Below are 21489 nucleotides of genomic sequence, written 5' to 3' on the forward strand. Positions count from 1 at the left end.
AATCTTGAAAATAAAATTAGTTTTATTGGTCAGAAAATATGTTATCTGCTACTAACCAGAAGTCAAGAATATTGTAAAAAAGACAAAAGTATTTTATTAAAAACTTTTATTTACACACATCATATTTTTGTATAAGAGAAATAACAAAAGGTTTATAACATATATACAATATTAACGACGTATAAAATTTCTAGTTATACAAATATATAAATTAATATAATCTATTAAGTTGATTTTTCCATCTTCAGCAACAAACGTTTAAAAAAGTATTTTAATAGAAGAGTAATTTTTAGAAAAAAATCATTTCTTACACAAATGAAACTTTAGCCGTAACGAAAGAAAAAAAAAATGTGAATTTGCAGCTAAAATGACATTACTGTTTCATAACAATTTGTTCGTTGTTTTTATATAGTTTTTAATAAACATGTATGTTATACTGCAACGGAGTTCTTCAAGCTATTTTGTGAAAGAGAGGGATCCCGCGGTAGATTTCTGACGCTTCCTTCCACTAGTCGAAACGAAACTTTGAAAACAAAAATGTATGACGCATTGAGACTAGTTGTGAAATTTGTTCTTAAGTAGGGTAGACCGGGGCATGTTCACGCATGGGGAACGTTTGTGCAGTGCCCTTTTTTCAAAACGAATTATAACTGGAGAGCCAACAGTCATAACAGGTTAATGCTGCTCCCTAAAAAATATCCTCACAAGTTCCTGAGCATTAGTCAAACTTTGGTCTAGCATGCAGAAAGAACAACTTGTTTTCTACTAAGCTGAGTAAATTTTGTGTTGAACGTTTTGAAGTTTATTATGAATAAATAATACGAAGTTGAAAATAAAATAGTATATAAAAATCAGCAGAATTTCATCTTTTTTGAGGATGGTATTTGTAAGAACTAAAATGTTATTACACGTTAAAAATAAATCCGTAATTGCCGACGAGGGAAGTTTACGCGTTGAAAGTTGGAGCACCTTTACGATCGTTCTTAATGTGTCTTACTTAAACATGCCAATGACATTTTTTTCGCTTCAAACTGTCTCAAACATTTTTAGTATTTTCTGGATATTTAGTTTTGAAAATTACCATTTAATTTTTAATTAAAGTAAACATTCGTATCCTATAGCTTACCATCGTATAGTGCTGTCTTAATGTCCCATCAGCTTCAAATTTAAACAATATTCTGTCTGTAATAAATTTGCTTTATTTTAGCGATGGTGAGACATTACGTTCAAAACACCAACAGAACCACGTTAGGCGTCAAAATGAATATGCGTGCCCCGCGTCCAGGGAAAGTTTACGCTTCCGACTTGGACTCATTTTTTTTTTCTTTTTTTTTTTACAGTTAAAAGCACAAGCTGAGCAACAACTGAATATGCCAACTTTGACTCCATTAAATGCTTCATAAAACTGCAACATCTGAAACTTCCAAAGTCAAAACATAAAAATTAGAAAATTCATCGAAAAAAACCCGCGTAAACGTGCCCCGGTCTACCCTATAACACTGAAAATCATTTATGATGATACACCTTATAAAATTCAAGTTAAAAAATGCTGGTAGTAATTACCATTGACCAAACGCCGTGCGTGTTTAAGTGAAAGAGCGAGTTGTATTGATTTTAATTATTCTTGAACATATTTTTAATAATTTTCATAATCTTCTAAGTATTTTTTACACATTGATTTTGCTGAAACATTTGTTTCAATAGGTTTTTCATCGGTGGGGCCATTTTCCAAGGAAACATAATACAGCTTTAGCATAAAAGTAAATCCAGGTTTAAATTTTTTTTCATAAACTATTACGTTTAGCAATATAAATGGTACATTAAAATGAAGATAAACTGTGAAAGTTTTTTTTTTTAACGTGAGTAACTACTTAAATGTGTGCGTTCCGCACTGGCGCAGCTCCTTATGGAAGCGGTTTTTTGGTCACAAGTCCTTACACGTGTATTGATTACTGTTTTAGGATTAGAAACAATGTTAAAACCAAGAACTCTGAGTGATGAGTCCCCCACTTCGCTGCGCACTGACGTTCCGCAACGCTTGATTGGCAGTGCAATTGATGATGATTTACTTTTGACGCGATAGCTAGCTAGGTCCCCGAACCTAACCCAATGTGATTTTTTAAGGAGGTTTCGTCAAATACTGTTTATACACCACCATTGCCTGCAACATTACAAGAACTGGAAGATTGCATCTGTGTAGAATTACGAAAAGGTGGCAGTAAAACACTCCAAAATGTGTGTCATATATGTGTGTTGAGTTACGAAAAGCGCGCACATCGAGCAGTAATTTGAGAGTGAAAGAAAAACTTTCACAGTTGATCTTTATTTTTATGTATTATTTATAGTGCCAAGTGTAATATAACTTTTTCAAACTGGGATTTTTTTTTTTTTTTTGCTAACCTGTATGAGACTAAATTTGACTAAATGATACCCATGAGACTAAATTTTATCACAGAAATAGAAATAATAATAAAAATAAGATTTATAATAATAATAATAATAATAATAGCCATTATTATTATTGTTACAAAATTAATTAATTATTCCTGCTTTGAAAGGTATTTTTCATTTTCAGCTTCACTTTTCAAAAGAAAATAAATGTGAATTCGAAAACGAATTTCCAATTCGTGACACGCGTACGAATTCTATTAAATTAGACAATGCGACACTTAGCAGCTTTTCTTAGATTATAGCTTTGTACTCATGGCACTCTTCTTTAACTGGAACTTAACTTAATTATACAAGTAAAAGCGAAGATGCTTTTCAAAATGCCAAAGTTAGCTTCCTTAATTAAGTTTCGAAAAATCTGCAGATTATCTGTATAATATTTGCAAAGACTATTTTGAATAAATGCTTCTTGACTTCTTCAAGTTTTAATCACTGATAGCATAATGATACCTGATATTTTACAAAATTGGTGAACTGCAGAGCTTAACTGTTAATTAAGGAAAATTTGTGATTTTTGTTTCTAAATAAAATAGTTCTATGCATTTGAAATTTATCTAACGCTGGTTCATTATACGAGTTTTCCATTTTTCCCCTTGTAAGTTTAAAAATCAGATAGTTATATATCAGATATTAATAGTATGTTTAGTTCAACATAAATAATAAAATTATTTGAGTGCTCTTATGAACTCGTACTACTAATGGTAGTAGTAAATGAACGTACTTTTTTTTCATCTTCTGAAACGTTCTGTTAGCTTTCTTAATATTTTAATTGATCTTAAAACATTACTTAATTAATCCATTTTTACTTTTTTATGTTTTATTACATTTATTAATTTATTTTTCATTTATTTCTTTTTATTTTTTTATTTTATTTTATCTATTTATTTATTTATTTTTATTTTTTTTTTGGCTGCTGCTTCACGCAGGTGATATTAAGTGGATATGTTTTTTCTGCTTATTTACAATATTAAAAGTATATTATAATAATATTGCCCTGTTGCATCTTGTATAAAAAATTTCATATCAGGCAAATTTTTTAATTTTGTTTATTGTTTTAAAATTTTAAAAAAATGAAAACGGTAAGTATACGGTAACAACGCTTACTCTAAAATCATTAAACATGTGCAAATTAAGATGTGAGATAAATTTGCTGTGAATACAATCATTAGGGACGTGATGCAAAGGAAATGGAGACACGTGAACATTTTTTTTTCATTCCCTTGTTTTGAAAAAAAAAAATGTTATCAATTTCTCGGTGCAAAAATGTCCACATTTTTGAAACAGGGTTTTTCGAGATTTTTCTTTTTTGGAAAGCATTATTTTACCTAGTGGTGTTTAAAAAACAAATGTCTTTACATGTGCCTGCATAAGACACATCTGTAGAGCATGGGATAAATATACAGAAGATTTAGAAAATCGCCCAATCATAGTATTCCAAAGAAAATCTCCTTATTGTAAAACATATACCAATTACGTAAGACTTCTTGCTTGAAGTTATCTTGGTAAAATATTTCATGTTTACATGTGCAATCCTTTCCGCTAGTTTCTCTTGTGCGTTTAAAAAGATTTGAAAAACGTAACAACACAAGTGATGTCGTTTCATCATCCCCCCATGGCAGTAACAAAACTTGTAACATCGAATAACTAAATTGTTTTTATTTTAGCATTTTAACAAATAACGATGATACGGATTGATGAATCTGTTCAAACTTGTACTTTGTATGCTTTAAGCAAATAACAAAGTATCATTTGTGGATACCAATAATTTTTCCGGTTATAACTTTAAATACATTTTTTTCTACACTTTTCTTGAATTCATTCCACGCGGTTCAAAAACACTAGCTGATAAATCATTTTGTGTCTAAATTATTAAAATGAGTTTAAAATATATTTTATAAATTGTTCTCAAAATATTCAATCCTATTAATAGATAATATAACACCCTTTCCGAATTAATCTTACAGAAACAAATCCATGACTAGTACATAGCTTGTGCAAAATATATTACGTAAGACTTTTTTGATGAATATAAAATTTCGTGATAAGTCCCACGATTTCAATTAAACATTCATACTATATCACATTTATCGCTTTTTAAAATTTCAGTTCTAAACATTTCACAATAAAAATGGCATCAATATTTTAAGCTTCTATTCTTGTTCTGGATGGAAACATGACTTGCTTCCCCAAGGCGACATGGTACGGCAATTTTGCATTTAATAAGGAACCTGAAATGTGAGAATAAAACCATACATAGTTCAGGAGGACAAGTTGTATGCACTATTTTCATTTCAAAATAATGTCTCTTAGGATACAAATCTAACAGTATATATCTATATTTATGTTTTCAGCATGAATGGTTTCAAGTAGAATGGTCATTATTTATTTTTTGAATGCATGTATATGTTATCATTAAATAGTATATAGTCCAAATATGCAGAGGACTTGAGGTTAAAGAACATCGGTTCAAATCGCTATGAACAATTTATAAAAGATCAATTAGCAAAGAAACCAGAATTATTCAGTTACATGAACTATTTTTTATATATAAGCCCAAGTGAAAAATACTAATGAAAAATTCATCCCAAACCATCACGAGTTACTAAATTTATTTTAGACTGAAAATATACAACGAAAGAATCACATTAGTCGTAGTGTCCAACCAGATGGAAAAATAGAAAATTATAGACTGAGTGATTAGGAACATAAGCTTAGAAACGAATGAATAAAATACTGAATTACAACCTTCTTTTGATAGTGTTTAATTTTGGAAAAAAATGTCTTATTTAAGTTTCAAAGCAAAAAGTGATATGCCAAGTGAATTCAGTGACTAGCGTATAACGTACATCAGCTCGTGCAACCACATTTTTGATTTCTTGGACATTTTTTTTTAAATACAGTAATTGTCGTAATAGCGACGAATAAACTAGTAGTTGTATTGCTAAATTTTCATTTATGCGAAAAATATGACAAGACACCGAAAAAAAAAAACTTAACGCTTAGTAAGTGTTAACTATAAATATGCAGGGGAATCAAATGACCTTTTAATTTTTCTACTACGGTCAAAGCCGTGAGGGTACCGCTAGTAACAAAATAAATAAGAAGAGTTACACCACTTTTTGCGAATTATCAGATGTATTTTATGATTCAAATTAAATACATTTCACATTTTTTGCATAGTTAAAATTGATGTCGAAAAGTTTTTGCATTTTTAAAAAGAGACAAGAAGCCTTTCTCATATTTCTACTTTAGTAAATTCTGAAGCTTTGATTTCGTGGAGAACAACCTATTAAGTTTAATTTTTATAAAAACAGAGATTAGAGCTGTTACTAGAAAATTTTGGAGACGTGACAATACTCCCTGACATTTTCTGGAGAAGAGAAATTCGTTTTGGAGGAGTAATATACACTGGCCTAAAAAAGTTAAGTTACAAATGGTTTTTTGTGTCTAATTTGCAAATGAATGGATGTAGAAACAAAAAATTTGGAGGATATGTGCATTAAATGGTTTTTTATTTTATGCGTCATAGAAATTTGTATAGGTGTATTGTTAAAACGTTTTATAGCAAAAAAAAGCAGTTTTTGCGGAAAAGTCCATTCTTGAAGAAAACAAAACATCAGTGTTATGTAGTAAAATGTCAGAGAAACAAGACAAAAATGGGTTCTAATAAGGAATGTGTCCCCTCTAACTTGAATTCATTGGCAGCATCGATTTTCCATGATATTTATTAAGTTGTCGGACACTGGAATAGGAAGCGAAAACCAGACACAAAGTAAATCTTGTTCCAGCTCATGTAACGACCTTGGAGGAGGATTTAAAACATCATCCTGTCTGCCAAAATAGTCCCAAAGATGTTCTATCCGATTCAGGTCAGGAAATCGAGCTGATCTTTCCCATCGTCCCAAACCGTGATCCTCAAGATACTCCTCAACAATCCGAGCTCGGTGAGGTTGTGCATTATAATCTGTCAGAAAGAAGTCATTACGTGTCTGCAGTAATCAGCAATTTGTGCGTTATTATTTTTTCGTTTACATTTTTAAATTTAGTTTTTGGAATATGCTGGTATGAACTTTCAAAAAGATATCCTATCCGCTACGTTTTTGGTCATTTTGGACGATTTTAACTGTTTGCGTTTCAATTTCACTTCACATAATAGGTTGTTCTTCACGAAGTCTACGATCAATGCTAAAGTAATTCGTTACGATTTGTATAAGTACCTTAGTTTTTATTAAGTTTTTACTCTCAGGTAAATTATACCTGCGTCGGTGTGGACGTAAAGAAACTGGTCCCTATCGCATTCAGCGTCACTGCTTTCTCCTAAGTCACGTGCTCCGGGTAGATGAAAGGGGTTTCCGAAGTCGTCCTCCTGCTCATACCTTAAAAAAGACAACGACCATAAATATTATATCGAGTATATCAGATATCTCTTTACTGATATTATTCAACTTTGAGAAATAAAATATATTCCAGAATATAAATAATTTTAAAAGGACATCACGGACTGCGCAAATGGATTTACCAAAAAAGCTAAAAAGCTTTTTTTTTTTTTCTCTCTCTCTCCTTTTCTAAATTATAATTATATGTCCTAAGAAATAAAGCGATTTTAAATTACCTGAAAAAAGTTTCTAGATTGTTTTGTCGTTCCATTCTAATGCAGAATATTATTATTTTTCTTTTTTTTCTTTTGAACTGAATATAACTTTTTTGAACTAACTGTGCAAAACGGTTAATAGAATTGCCCGAAATATTTTAAGTCGAAATTAAAATTAATTTTTTTCGTTTACAGAGAATGGAAGATTCGGGCAACACACCCGTATTTTCTTTATTAATTTTATTGGTAAGCTTTTTAATATTAGTTTTTGTATAAAGTATGATGACCTTATTCACATTTCCCCCCGAAAACACAGATATAGATTATGTATCAAAGGCCATACTTAAAAGGTAAAATTAGAAAGTCCATATTCAATGTGAAGAAAAAATTCCAAAAATTTTGGTTACCTTAAAAGGGGAAATAAGTATAGTTATTTTCCGGAGAAGGAAAAACAAAATCTAAACGTGCAAAATCTCATATGATGGTTATTCCTAACAACTAAAAAGAAGAAATTAAAGGAATAAAGAAAATGCATATGCATCTCTATGAATGTTTTTTTTATATTGCTCATTAAGTATGTAAAGTTTAGATTAGCTCACTGATAGTATGATATTGCACCAACTTATGAATATTATTATTCATTCTAATTTAAAGTTGTCAAATTTCTTCAATTTTACACAATAGGTGGCAGCATCATCCCTGTTGTTTTTAACCTTTTATTTATGTAACGTAATTCATTGCAAGATGTGAATTGTCCGGTAAAATTGATAAATATTTTACGGGTATGCAAAGGGAGTTGATTAACGATCGAATGTTATATCGTATCCCAACATGCTACAAACCCCTATTCAGCACTCTTACCCATCCCGACATGTTTGAGCATATGGAGCACCTTGTTTGGTACCGCACTGCCATCTAGTAGAGGACACTGCAGTTGATCTTGGCCTAGAATCACTGTTGTGCATGTATTCATCGTCTACATCGGCAGACCACCGTCTACTAGAGCTGTTATCTTTTCGATGAGAACCTGTTGATTGATGATGACCCCCTGACGGTCGATCTGCAAGTTTAATCACAGGCATTCCTTAAGCTCACTGATTTTTTCTTTATTTATTTATTTATTTATTTTGTTCAAATGACATTAAAAAAAAAAAAAAAAAACTACTAATTTATTTTATTTTACAGGGTGACAAGAAATAACTTAGACACACGAAATGCAATATAACTTTAATGCTAATGAAAATATTGCGAAAAACTTCAAAATTAATATGACTACATTATTTCGTCTAATATATTTACAAATTTTAATAGTGGCTACTTTTAACCTTAATAGAGCTTTAAACGTGTCACAAAATTTTCGGCTATGGGCCGCAACTCACTTACTGATATTTCATCCCATTCCTTGCTTAAGGATTTCTTTAGGGATGCCAAAATTATATGAGGTTTAACACACATACTTTTCTCCAAGACCTTCTTGCATTGTTCAACGGCGTCAACGACCACCATCTAATGGTTTAAGGTGGGATATGTGCTAGTGAGAAAACACCACTTGTTTTTGTTGATCATTTGATAGAAATTAATCAAGAAACATAGCCCAAACTCATTTTGGAAGATGTTGTCTTACCTTTGTCACAAAAGTTCTTTGTGAACAAAAAATGGTCATTCCAATAGGATTCCGCACCTGCACACAGAGCTAAAAGTACTCAAGATTGGTGCATGACACACTTTCCGTACTTCATTGGAGCTCAAGAATAGCCACCGTATTCCCCAGATTTTAATATATATGGATTATTATGCTAGGGTCCATCGTGGAGACAAAGATGTTCGTTAAATCTCATAAAACTTTGGCATCCCGAAAGAAATCCTTATGCAAGGAAGGGGATGAAATATCAATAAGTGCGTTGCGGCCCATCAAAAAAATGAAATTGTGTTTTTTATTTTTTATTTTTTTCTTGTCTTCATTAAAAGTAAGAAGCATTTGCATTGCTTTCTGCTCTAAACTAATAGAAATACTAATAAACAACTAAAACTCCTTCTTGGAAAACTTACTTGGAAAACTATACATGTGTTCAACTTCTGATTGGGTTAGGGATTTTCCCCCTTTCATATGCTTTGTATTGCTGGACTGCAAAAATAAATAAATATATATATAAATAAAAATAAGTAAATTAATAAAATAAATTATAAAATTTTGAATTTATTCCTTACGAGATGCTCGTGTTAAATCCTTTCAATTGAATTGTGAGTAATGCTTAAAAATATTTGACTTTAGTTTCTCGAACTCTCTTTGTTTTAAGGACACAAATATTATATGATTCACTTTTATCATTTACTTTACATTTTTACGGAATATGTCCAAAAATTTTCAGAATAAATGTTTATTCCATTTTTGAAAAGTAGCTTTTAAAGCAATGATAAAAATTCAATGCTAATTTTCTTATTTTAAGCTTCAAAACTGATATGACCCTAATGCCATAAAACTAAATTTTATTTTCCTCTTAATTTTATTATTTTTTCTTAATCATGTCAGTTGTAGGTGACGAAAGACAAAAGGTATCAAATGTTCAGCGATTTTTCTACACTCTCACATGTTTATTAAGGTGATATTTGAGAAACTTCCCTCCAACAACAGGAATCAAAAGCTTTGTTGTGACAACGCTCTTTTACCGGGGAAACTACAGGTTGATTCAAAAAGACGGTAATAACATCAAAGTGATCCTGCACTATACGTTGTACATTAATTCTGTCTACAACCATTGTTCGTTAATTCTGTCTACAACCATTGTTCGTTAATTCTGTCTAATTACTAACTCTATCAGTTGCCAGCCACATAACAACAGTGGAGCACAATACTTTTTGCAGCCCATTTTCTAATCAGGTCCCTTGATCTGATAACTTGCAATGTTTTCTTGTATGGGCGTATCACCTCTTCCCAAATATTTAAATGATCTACGAAACTATGTCAGTGGAGGTGAACTTAGTGATGCAAAACATGTCATCGAGTTTAGGATGAATAATTGAGCTATCGTCTAAGTGAAATCCGGGCACTCAGCATGAGACATGGTTTTCATACATGTACGTATAATCGCATTTAATTTGCATAGTTCAAGTACACTGTACAGTGCAAGAAATATAACAATTTCAAATTGTGTCCTTCCTTTTGATTCCCTCTGTATTTCATCATTTCTTCCTTCTGAAGTAAATACTGTCGTTATACGTAGAATAACGAGTGCAAAAAATTATCAAGCATGTCCAATTCTATTAACTGAGCGCATTTCACGTCTTCTACCAGCAGAATGTTGACTACACCTTTTATAGTCAACATTTAAGCAGTAGTCTAACCATCGTTCATGTCAAAATAATTTTACACTGCTAAATTGGTGTCATTTATTTTTTTCTTTCCCTGTAGATTTGTAACTGAATAATCATTTTTGTTTTGATGTATGGCTTAAAATTATTTACCTGTTTTACAGCAAATGGCACGTCATAAGGCCTTTCTACTTCGTGTAAAGTAGATCTACCATCTGTACTGCTTTCTCCAGAACTTCTTTCGTCTAAAGAAAAGACTGGGACTCGACTTGTTGCATATGGTGATGGGAAATACAGGGAATCTTTTGCTTGAACATAAGTTCCGTCTTCTTTTACTTCGTATTCAGACATTTGAACGGCCTCAGTATTTATCTCTTTTCTCATACTCTGTGAGTCTGTGTAAAGGATTCCTAAGATTAGTACTAAGCGTGATAGGGTTTCATAAAACTTAAGAACGGTCATTTTTGTTTCTCAACATTCAAAATTGAACGTAATATGTAAATATAAAAGTTTGTGTAAACTATCAAGTACTGTGATGATATTATATAAACCGTTTAACACATAAAAACATAAACATGAAGGAACGTATAGCAGTCATGAAACATTATTAGCGTATTAAGACTTGAATGCAAAATTCAAATATACCAAAAATATGAATCCCAAAATTATTGCGTTTCATCATCATATGAAACTGATTTAATTATTTATTCCAACCTTATTTTGAAATAAATTGAAGACATATGATATTTTGATTCAAAAATTATTTGTATGTCCATTTTATGCTATTTAATGATTAGGAGGGGTTTATTTGTCTCCCTTACTTTGAGTGTTTAGTACATGTATGCTAGCTTGGTTTTTATTGTTTTTTGATATAATTTACATTAGTTATACCTCCACTTTCTGGAAAAAATCAACATAGTGGGCCCACGTAAACAGTTCGAAAACTACTGTCAAATTTCGGTTTCCTTAGGGAAAAAAAACGCTCACAAAGTGAATGTTTTTTCTACTTTCTTCAAATTTTACGAAATAGATTAAATCGACTTCGATACTGAACACCTGATAGGATATCGTTCGTCTGGTTTTTTTGTTATTAAATTACTTTCAAAACGTCGATTGAAAAAATATTAAATTTAAATGTTGTAGAAAGCTTTTAAAATTTAACTTTAATCATGCATGCAAATATCACATAATGAGCGCATGGTTTTAAGAAGTATTATGCACTTTCTTTGTAGAAGAATACGGGGTGAAATGGAATGACGGGGAGATGTCAAATGGTAAAATATTTCCACAGCTTGCAGCAACACCTATCTAGCAATATTTTAACTATGTTTTGAAACATATAGTTGACTTAAGGCAAAGAGTAAACAGTGTTTTTTTTTTTTTTTTTTTTTTTTTTTACATAAACATAAGTAGTTCTAAAGATGAAGGAAATATAATAAAAGATATTTTCAAATTCGATACGCATATTGTAATATTTTATAGTTTTACCAAAACATTTTTGTTATAGTAAAATAGTTTTTTTTTTTTAAACGAGCATTTTAAGCATTAATTGAGATCTATTGATGTTCATTGCAATTCCTCTTCAGTTAGTATTGTGTTCAAACATGTTTTCATTTTAAATGTTTGATTCAATTTGTTTAGTGCTGGCGGGGCAAAATGAATTAGGCAGCATAACAGTTCATTTCGCTGTTTTATACATTGATTTATTAAATCATTTACACATGCATTCACTAATTATTTCATTTATATTTCTTCTCTTATTGATGTGTTTAAGTATTTACTCACTCACTTATTTCCTAATTCATTCATTGTTTTATTAATTTGTTTCTCATATATTAATTAATGAGCTGAGTTCTTCCTTGATTGTGTTATTATTTATTCATCCTTTATTATCATTCTTTTCATGGACATTGTTTTTACTAATCAAATAAAAAAAATTCAGAGGTAAAATATTTTATTTTTCGCTTTGCCTCACACACACACACACACACACACAAAAAAAAACCCCAGAAAACAGAAAAAAAAATTAAGATAAAAAATTACTGCCAAAAATGAAAAAAAAAAATCGATTTTAGTTTTTTTTTTTTTTTTTTTTTTGAAAAAAACAGTTTTTTTTTTAAATAAACTAATTTAAAATGATGTTCCAATTTGTTCATTTTGGAAAAATGTAAATTATCTTAATTGTTTCACTTTGCCCCACCTTCCTCTACTTAGTCATTTCTTTTGTCAATCATTCATTGCTAAGTCAATTCATCTCAGGTTGAAAACATAAATAAAATAAATGATTAATTAAATACTATTTCCTCCAAATACCAATTTTCAGCGACGTTTTGATTGTAAATATCTGTTCTATATATAAGTACTGCATGTTATTTGAAATTCATTCGTTACATTGCAACTGGAATAATCTTGCTTTAGCTTAGAAAAAAAATCACTAATTAACTTATTCAAAGGTCATTATAAGAGTTAACGTTTTTAGAAACGCGTTTTTATTTTATAAAAAGAAATTGTTTAAAAATTGTTTAAATATCATCTTAATAAAAACAAAATGTACCTGAAATACCTGCTTCGTATGGCCCGATAGAAAAAAAAATCAGGCCTACATTTTTTTCTATTAACATAATTCACCAAATGCAACAAATTTTACTCATAATCTTCTAAACCAACGTAATATTTTTGACATATTTTTGACTTTTTTATTTATCAGATTAACTTCTACTTTTGTCTTTATTTTCTTGAAATGACAATAAAGACATAAGATCTAATAATATGTCTCATACAATAAGACTTAATATTACGTCTTTATTGTTGAATGCATAAAAAACAAGAAACAATTTGAAACTCTAGTCGTAAAACAACATGAAAATATAACCCTTTATTTTGTTGTAAACATAAGTTACAAGCAAACTTGTAAATAAAAAGAGACGATGCTTACATATAGCAATTATAATTCAGAGCAGCAGCGAATTCAATAGTATTTGAGAACGTGAAAGATTTAAAAACTGTCATTTACATAAATAATTCGTTAAAAATTAAAATTTATTTTTGACATTATTTTAAACTTGATAAAAAACCAAGTTACTTATTGTGAACAATTATAGTATACATGAATTTATTAAATTATGATTTCATATTATTTTTCAGTAATGTGAAAACATTTATGTACAGTTTATTAAAAGTAGGTATGGTATATTAGGAACCATAACCCAAACTCCACTCAAATATGTATACCTAGAACGAGAAAGTAAAAGAACGGAAAGTTAGAAACTCATGAAACTATGCGGTTGTTTTACAAATTTCTGAAACTCATACTGACCTTCATACTGCCCCTCATCATGCCGTCTTCTTTTACTTAGAGCACACACTACAATCAAAACCGATATCAGTATAACAACGGTTACTACTACTGGCGCAACAATGGCGAGGTTCGTGTAAAACGGTATAGCTCCTTTGATTACTGGCACTATTGTGTTATCTGAAATAAAATAACAAGTATTATCAATGCGTTGATAAACACTTAAGAGATATGCATTTAAATATGACTGTGAATTTCTCTTTCACATTTTTTTTTTTTTCATTTAATTGTAGGAAAAAGTAACGATTAAGTAGGAAAAATAAAAGTAAAAAGAATATGAAAGTCATTGCACCAAATATACAGCCACATACGTAACAGGCAGCATAAGGCACATAGGTCTAGCGAGGCTGATCTTTGTTAATTTATCAATCTCCAATGAATATCTACAAACCACTAAAAACTATTCCCGGCCATGAGCAGTGACTGCAATGTGATAGCATGTGATCTTTCAGGTGGGCATTTAGATTGTCATCAACATTATACATTATGGAATTGGCAATCAATTAACTGAAGAATGGTTAAAACACCATTTGAAACAAAATTTTCAAAATGATGGGTGGTTTGATGCGATCTGGCTGACAGACTCTTTTAGCATGTCTTGGTATAGAAGTTCAATGACGTATATCATTTAATTTTAAAGCTAGCGCTATGTAAAGGAAACGCCCTTGTGCTATTTTTGTATTGAAAGTCAAGCAGCATATCAGCAAAATATTTACTTAATTTTGGTTTGTGAATCAGGGTCTGGGTCTGTGGAACGAAGCAGTTCTATTGGCTATACGCCATCACGTTGCTAAACCTAGTATATTAATATATACCTGCAATCATCAACCCCCCGTTAAAATTTTCTCTTGTGATAGCTTCGCAAATGCAAATCAGGGGAGTTGTGTGCTGTATATGAGTATGTGTAAATCATTTTTTTAAAAGTCACATTAATGACAATCTTTTTTTTTTTTTTTTTGGCTTTAACACAAAGATTTATAGCCAAGTGTGACACAAAAAGCACATACTATATATATATATATATATATATATATATATATATATATATATATATATATATATATATATATATATATATATATATATATATATATATATATATATATATATATATATATATATATATATATATATATATATATATATATATATATATATATATATATATATGTGTGTGTGTGTGTGTGTGTGTGTGTAAAAACCGCCGCTCGGTTCTTATTACGAATCTTGATTTTCGCAAGTTGCAGTGTTGTGCCGTGATAATCTACCACGTAGGAAGAGGGACAAAGCTACATTCACAACATCTTTATTTTTACATAGAATATACCAGCAGGAACTTCTCTTAACTAACCAACTTGCTTAGTTGTGCCACGATTTTTATATAGGGAATATCATTAAAAGATTACAGATAATTATCCCTTGATCATGTGATCTCACGTGATCTGTATAGGAGGAGCAGATTGCAATAACGAAATATTATTGGGCTTTGTGCCGCAGACAGAGGCTGGCTTAAGTCTGGAGGGAAAAAAAGTGTCTGGAAGGTACTTTAAGGGGAATCTCATCTGAGCCCAGAACATAGCCATATATGAGTATGGTATGAGAAGCATTTAAGTGTGTAATAAATAATGTCTGTGACTCATAAGCGCTGACATATAAGTGAACAGAACTTAATATGGAAAAGGCCTAGCAAAGGATTTTTCATATTACATATATCATTCATTTACACACACACACACACACACACACACACACACACACACATATATATATATATATATATATATATATATATATATATATATATATATATATATATATATATATATATATATATATAAAAGCATTAAAAAAGACTTTCTTACCATCGTTTAAAATACTTGTACTGAAAGTGTATTCCGCCTGTGTTGGTCCTGCATCATTATGTGCAGTAATATGTAGCCTGTAGAATGTACCTGGAACTAAACCATCAAGGTTAAATGGCTCTTGTTGCATGAGAACATGATCAGAAACTAGTATCCACTCTCTCTCAGTTTCCAATCTGTATTGAATCACAAAAAATGTAATAACACATCCACCATCGTTCCATTCACTCAGAAAAAGCACAGCGTGGGTGGAGTTGGTTCGCAGAAAGGTTTGCTGTCTTGGAGCCACAGGGACTGAAACAAAATACAGACAATGAAAGGAAATATTTTAGTTTGATCACAAGTTATTAAAATTTGGAAAAGTTTAGAGTATTAAAAAGAGGGCCCACCTAGAAGGGGAAGGGGGGTCATAGCACATACTGTAGAAATTAAATTATCAAGGGGTATTTTTGGGATATGTTTCTCTTCTTTTTTTTTTTTTTTTGGGTGGGGGGTGGGTGGAGGGATGGATGCTCTCATTCTTAGGGGGTATTTGTTGTATCGAGGGTGAGGGAGGTCAATCTGCCGTGGTCAGATAAACGGCATTATCTGCAGGAATGAGTTTTCGAGTTATTTGAAGAACTGCTTTTTGGATTAGATATTAAAATTATGGAGTTGTTGAAATTGAAGGTTTTTTTCGTGGGAGTTTTCAGCAAAATACAAGTAAGCAATTTTGTACAATAAAGCTGACATACAATAGATGAAACATGCCAGCATCGTTCTTGAAGGGATGGACTTATACTACGATAACGCATCATTTTAAATGTTAGTTGCATCAAATATTTTTGATGTCTGCATGTTCAATAAGATTACCCCAAACATAAATGAGTCTATGCTAAAACAATATAGTTGAGCAAGCCTAACTTTGCAGCACACGCATGGTGTAATAAGGCTGTGACACCTTCATAATGCTGCCAAGTTAATTTTGCCATAACTATAAGTTTCGCGTGATTTAAAAGTATTTTAATATGTTGTATAAGCCAGATATTTTTGAATTGGAAACAATCCGTTCCAAACCAAAGTGACTTAAACAAGTCCACATTCGTACGTATGAAGCTCTTACATGGCTTCACACCACACATTTAATGAGTTAAGTGAATACCAAGTTTTAGTTGCATAAAATACTGAAAATCACAGAAATTTAATACATTTTCTTTATTCTTTGTATGACGATTGTATCATTCTTATATTCATAGCAAGAAACAAGTTTGTATTTTCTTTTTTTTGTGTATTTGGTTGCTTTTAAAATGTGATCAGTTCTCTATTTGTAGCGATTTGTCAACACATTTACTAAATTAACAAAGTTATTAATCTCGAATTAACATCTCCAATCCCAAGGAAATAGTCCTAACCTGAAAATTTGTTTAACATGTTGCTGTAATTCTAAAATTATTCAGCGAAATTCATTTAATGAATTACCCTCGTACAACAGATTGTAACATGAAAACAACTTTTATCTTATTTTTGTTTTACAATATGTTTGACTAAAACACTAAAAGGAATCACAAGTGATCCCAAAGAAGTACAAAACATTTTGCAACTGGTTTACTCTATCTTCACTAGATGGCAGCACGAAATAAAATCATTCCGGATTGAAGGAAATCAATCGGGAGACTTTCTAAAAGAAAATGGAGGGAAAAGGACAGGGGGTAAATCACGTTGTTTTTATAAAAAGAGGTTATATTCTTACAGTTAATTTTTACTTGGTTTAATGCACAGGCTAAGGTTTTACATTCAGATGAAAAATATTAATGTTTTTAGGGTCACATGATATTTTAGTTCATTGCCGACAATAACTTATAGTAACAAATATAAACTATAGTAGCAAAAAAAAAATAAGTGTTTACTGAAACGTACATCGGAAATTACGTGTACCGTATTTCAAAGAGATATTCTATCTTCACCTACTTTGATCCCTTGAACAACTTCTTTAAAGCTATTAACAACATATCATCATATTAATAACAAATGAAGTGCATGTAACGTCTCGCAACTAAGATGGTAAAGTAAGAATATCGTGCACTTTATAATTATCGTGCTAATTCCAAAATTTAAAGTTAAAATGGCTTAAAATATGCCCGTTACTTCGCATGTTTGCGACATGACGGAGGGAGAGCAAAAAGTATATAATCAATGCAAATAAAAGCAAAAACCAACAAAAACCACATTCACATACATTTTAATACATTAATTTCTCAAAGCCAGAGAGGGGGGACTATTACTCTTCCTAACCCTTTTAAAAACGGGGATGTCTCAAAATATTATATTTGCTTAACTAAACGATTTTTTTTTTTCTAAATGCAGATGCAAATTATCCTAGTCTGATTTCTCTCAACGTGAAAATATCTTTTCCCGACTGCCTCATTTTAAAGGATATTCAAAGAATGATATTTTACTCGATGTGCTAGAAATATGAGATACAACTTAAGAATAACTATCTAAGCAGCTAGTAGCAAATCAACAACAACATCAAGAACACGAAGTTGAAACTTTAAATTACGTACCTACCCCCAGTGTCTTAGCAGTTACAGCTTCACTTGGAAGTCCTTCACCAACTTCATTGAACGCTGTCATGTAAAAGTGATATCGTGTGCCACACTGAAGATTGTCAAAAATATGGTCTCTTTTTTCACTGCTTACTCGTATCTCTTGCCAGCCTCCTAACTCCCTCTTGTAATGCACATGAAAACCTGGAAAATGTCAGGTTCACTTATAATTCTTCATTAAAAAGATATTTGGTTTTAATATTCACTACATTTAAAAAGGTCCACCACCATGATTTCAAAATTGAATGTTGCAACAGCAGTAATTGATGCAAAAACTCAAAAAATAAATAAATAAATAAATAAATAAAATAAAAGAAAATAAATAAGAAAAGAAAAGAAAAGTAAAGACAAAAAAAGCTGCCGTGTAGTGTGGACAACGCATGTCTTCATTGTACACCAATTTTGCATTCAGTGGAATATCAGTCCGATCTGAGAGAAGTTAAGCCCTGTTCGGACTCTGGAAAGTTGGAATTTACCAGTTTATCTACTTGAACTCCTATTAAACTCAATTGTTGTTGTTTTGTCGTTTTTTTTTTCCCTAATCCTCTGGTTGCCTGACGGAGTCAGACGAGATCCAGTAAATCATTGAGCCTTAAGAAATCAAGGACAGGAAGAGGGGAGGCATATAAGTCTTCTTTGGTAAGACCCAAGCAGTTCAGGATGTAAACTCAATTGTTTTAACTTATAGTAATAAAGCAATTTTCTGATAATTGTTTAATACGTAGTCTATGTTATAGATGTAACACAGCGTCATCAAGCTGAATCAGTTCGTTACGTCAATGAATGATAACCGAATTCAGAATGCTAACCGAATTCTACAGAAGAAGGTTTAAAGCTGATGTATTATGCATTGTATTCAATCAAACGCTTGTCAAAAGTAGCTGTCACTATTAAATTAATTTAGCTTTTAGTTCGTAACTATTGTTTTTTTTTCTTTAAATCGAATTCACCTTTCAAGCCTTAACTCACAAGATTTTCAGACCATTTGGAAAATCGGATCTCCGGGATTTGATCTTCTGAGGTTAAATATATTTAACAGTTGATGGAAATGGATGAACGTACTCACGCACTCGCATTAGTAATCATACTACGTAAATAAGTTATTTCCTGTTCAGTCTATGTGCCCCTTTAGACACTGCTATGAGATCACTAAAATGTGTCGCCTAAATTCTTCATTAGCTAAATTCCTCGTTTAAGAAACAAGAAAAAAAATAATCATTCCAGTATGCTGAAACAGACAGAATGTCAGATGTAAATAAGACTAACAGTGGAAATAGCAACATAAAATTTTAATTCTGTAAACCTCTTTAATAATTCGATAATCAATGCAGCTACTTGAGAAGCTATGGAATACATTGTACGTAAACCTTCAAATGTGATCTGATTAAATTGGAAAAAGAAAATGTATGAACTATTAAACTGTATCCAGAAATATTCGTTTGGTCTGGTACTTAGTTAAGAAAATTTTCTGAAGAAAGTAAGAATAAAATAACACACACACACACACACACACACATACATATATATATATATATATATATATATATATATATATATATATATATATATATATATATATATATATATATATATATATATATATATATATATATATATATATATATATATACATTTTTTTTAATATGATTGCCGGTAGTGGCGCAGCAATTTATGTAAAAAAAAGCACCTATATTTTAAACAAAATTTTAAGTGAAAGAACATCTATTTTCTTAAAGGAAGCAGAAACGCTCTTTAAAAAAAAAATATCTGGTCGATTGTAACTCATCCTAATAACTTCCTTGACGTTAGATGTAAGAACTGCCGGGATAAGTGACCCACGGGGTAAGAGTGTCCTCTGAGAGTTATGTGAATGCTGATCTGGAGACACTTTCGTCTCATACATAACATACGACGAAAATGTCTAGCAATAAGTAGAGATCAGCACTGGCTAAAATAGATAAAACACAGTCAGGGATAACTTACGTGCATTGTAAAATGCTCCAATGTGAAAATGGATAAGGTTAGGGTTTTGTTTCTTTTGTTGTCATATCAACCAATTGATGTCAAAAATGTAAGTTGTTTGTATTTAGGAATAGCTGTTAATAATATACATGGTGTGTTGGGATTAAATATTGTGACTACGTACTGTGCTTATACGAGAGTTGGCACTTTCCCCTTCTTGAAAGAAACCTGGAATATAGCGTTTCATATTGTGGTGCAAAGGACATCCATGTAATTTCCCTTTAATTCGTGCTTGTAATACCTCTTTTCTTTTAACTTAATTCATTTAAAATCTTCAAATTATATTTCTAACTGATAAATTGCAGCTGTGTATTCATTTGCGAAAACGATGATAACCTATGTTTAAAAGAATGGACGAAAAGAAGAGCGTTTTTAAAGAATAAAATCCCAGCAATGTATGTTTTTGTAACAAATGAAAGTGACTGAACTAACGTAGTGAGGGTTCAAAGCAGAAGCTAGGTCATTTAGCTTTAGAAAACGAACTATTGCAGGCCATTTAAAATGTCGGCGAGGGAAATAGTCATTTGCTTGAGCTACTGCGTGTCTTCATTTAGTAGAAAGAGTTCAGATAGTTTAAATGACAATTTTAATGCAACATAAAATGAATTTAAGATCTATCAAAGATCAAATTTTACTGGCTGAAAATGTCAAAGAATAAAAAGAAATAATATAATTGAAAAAGCAGAAAGTGATATTTGTATCTTGTCTTCTGTAAAATATGCAAAACTAAAAATGTAAAAGAGTTCAAGTCAATCTGTACACTGTAAAAAAAATCCGAAAAGTTAATGAGTATTTCCGTGTAACGTTTCAGGATTTCAATGGTTTCAAAAATCAAGTATCATTGTCAAACAGTTTTCTGACTTGCTACAAGTTACAAGAATGTAGACTTCTCCCTGTAGTGAAAAGTATTTTTAGCTCCCAGTTTAATGATTAACTGAGTGTACTTATAAAGTGTATCGGCTTCAGTTCGATTAAGGCCCGTCCATACTGATCAAGCTCCCAGAGGTAGCGAATAAGTATGGACAACATTGCTTTGCTATGGATTGCAGGCGAGTAAAATTTTTGGTACTTTTGGGCTTGCAATCCTAGAATAGTATTGGCTATGTTTGCAATACTGCTTATGGAACTTTCTAAATAAATCAAGAGAGTGCCAAGACATTAAATTATACCTAGCTACGTTTACTCTAAAGTTCCAGAGACACGACTGGCTTCTAACGGGAAGGTATTTGAATTTTTCCGGAAGCTTCCAGGATAATTTCAGGAAGGTTACTGAATTTTAGCGGAAAACGTTCCTGGTTTTTAGCCTACTTTCCCAGT

General features: G+C 31.1%; 1 protein-coding gene across 1 annotated transcript in view; it reads right to left on the reverse strand.

Annotated features, from left to right (window-relative positions):
• Nucleotides 1-4590: 4590 nt before the first annotated feature.
• LOC129223379 (cell adhesion molecule Dscam2-like) overlaps nt 4591-21489 on the reverse strand; it is a 288920-nt gene continuing 272021 nt past the window's right edge. Inside the window, exons 21-28 of the mRNA XM_054857958.1 lie at nt 18109-18294; nt 15566-15859; nt 13665-13823; nt 10502-10743; nt 9089-9164; nt 7901-8099; nt 6706-6824; nt 4591-4676 (exon numbers count right to left, since the gene is read on the reverse strand). Of these exons, the coding sequence (XP_054713933.1) occupies nt 4591-4676; nt 6706-6824; nt 7901-8099; nt 9089-9164; nt 10502-10743; nt 13665-13823; nt 15566-15859; nt 18109-18294 (1361 nt within the window). The remainder of the gene's footprint in view (nt 4677-6705; nt 6825-7900; nt 8100-9088; nt 9165-10501; nt 10744-13664; nt 13824-15565; nt 15860-18108; nt 18295-21489) is intronic.

This window comes from Uloborus diversus, chromosome 5 (genome assembly GCF_026930045.1).
Source record: "Uloborus diversus isolate 005 chromosome 5, Udiv.v.3.1, whole genome shotgun sequence".
NCBI lineage: Eukaryota > Metazoa > Arthropoda > Arachnida > Araneae > Uloboridae > Uloborus > Uloborus diversus.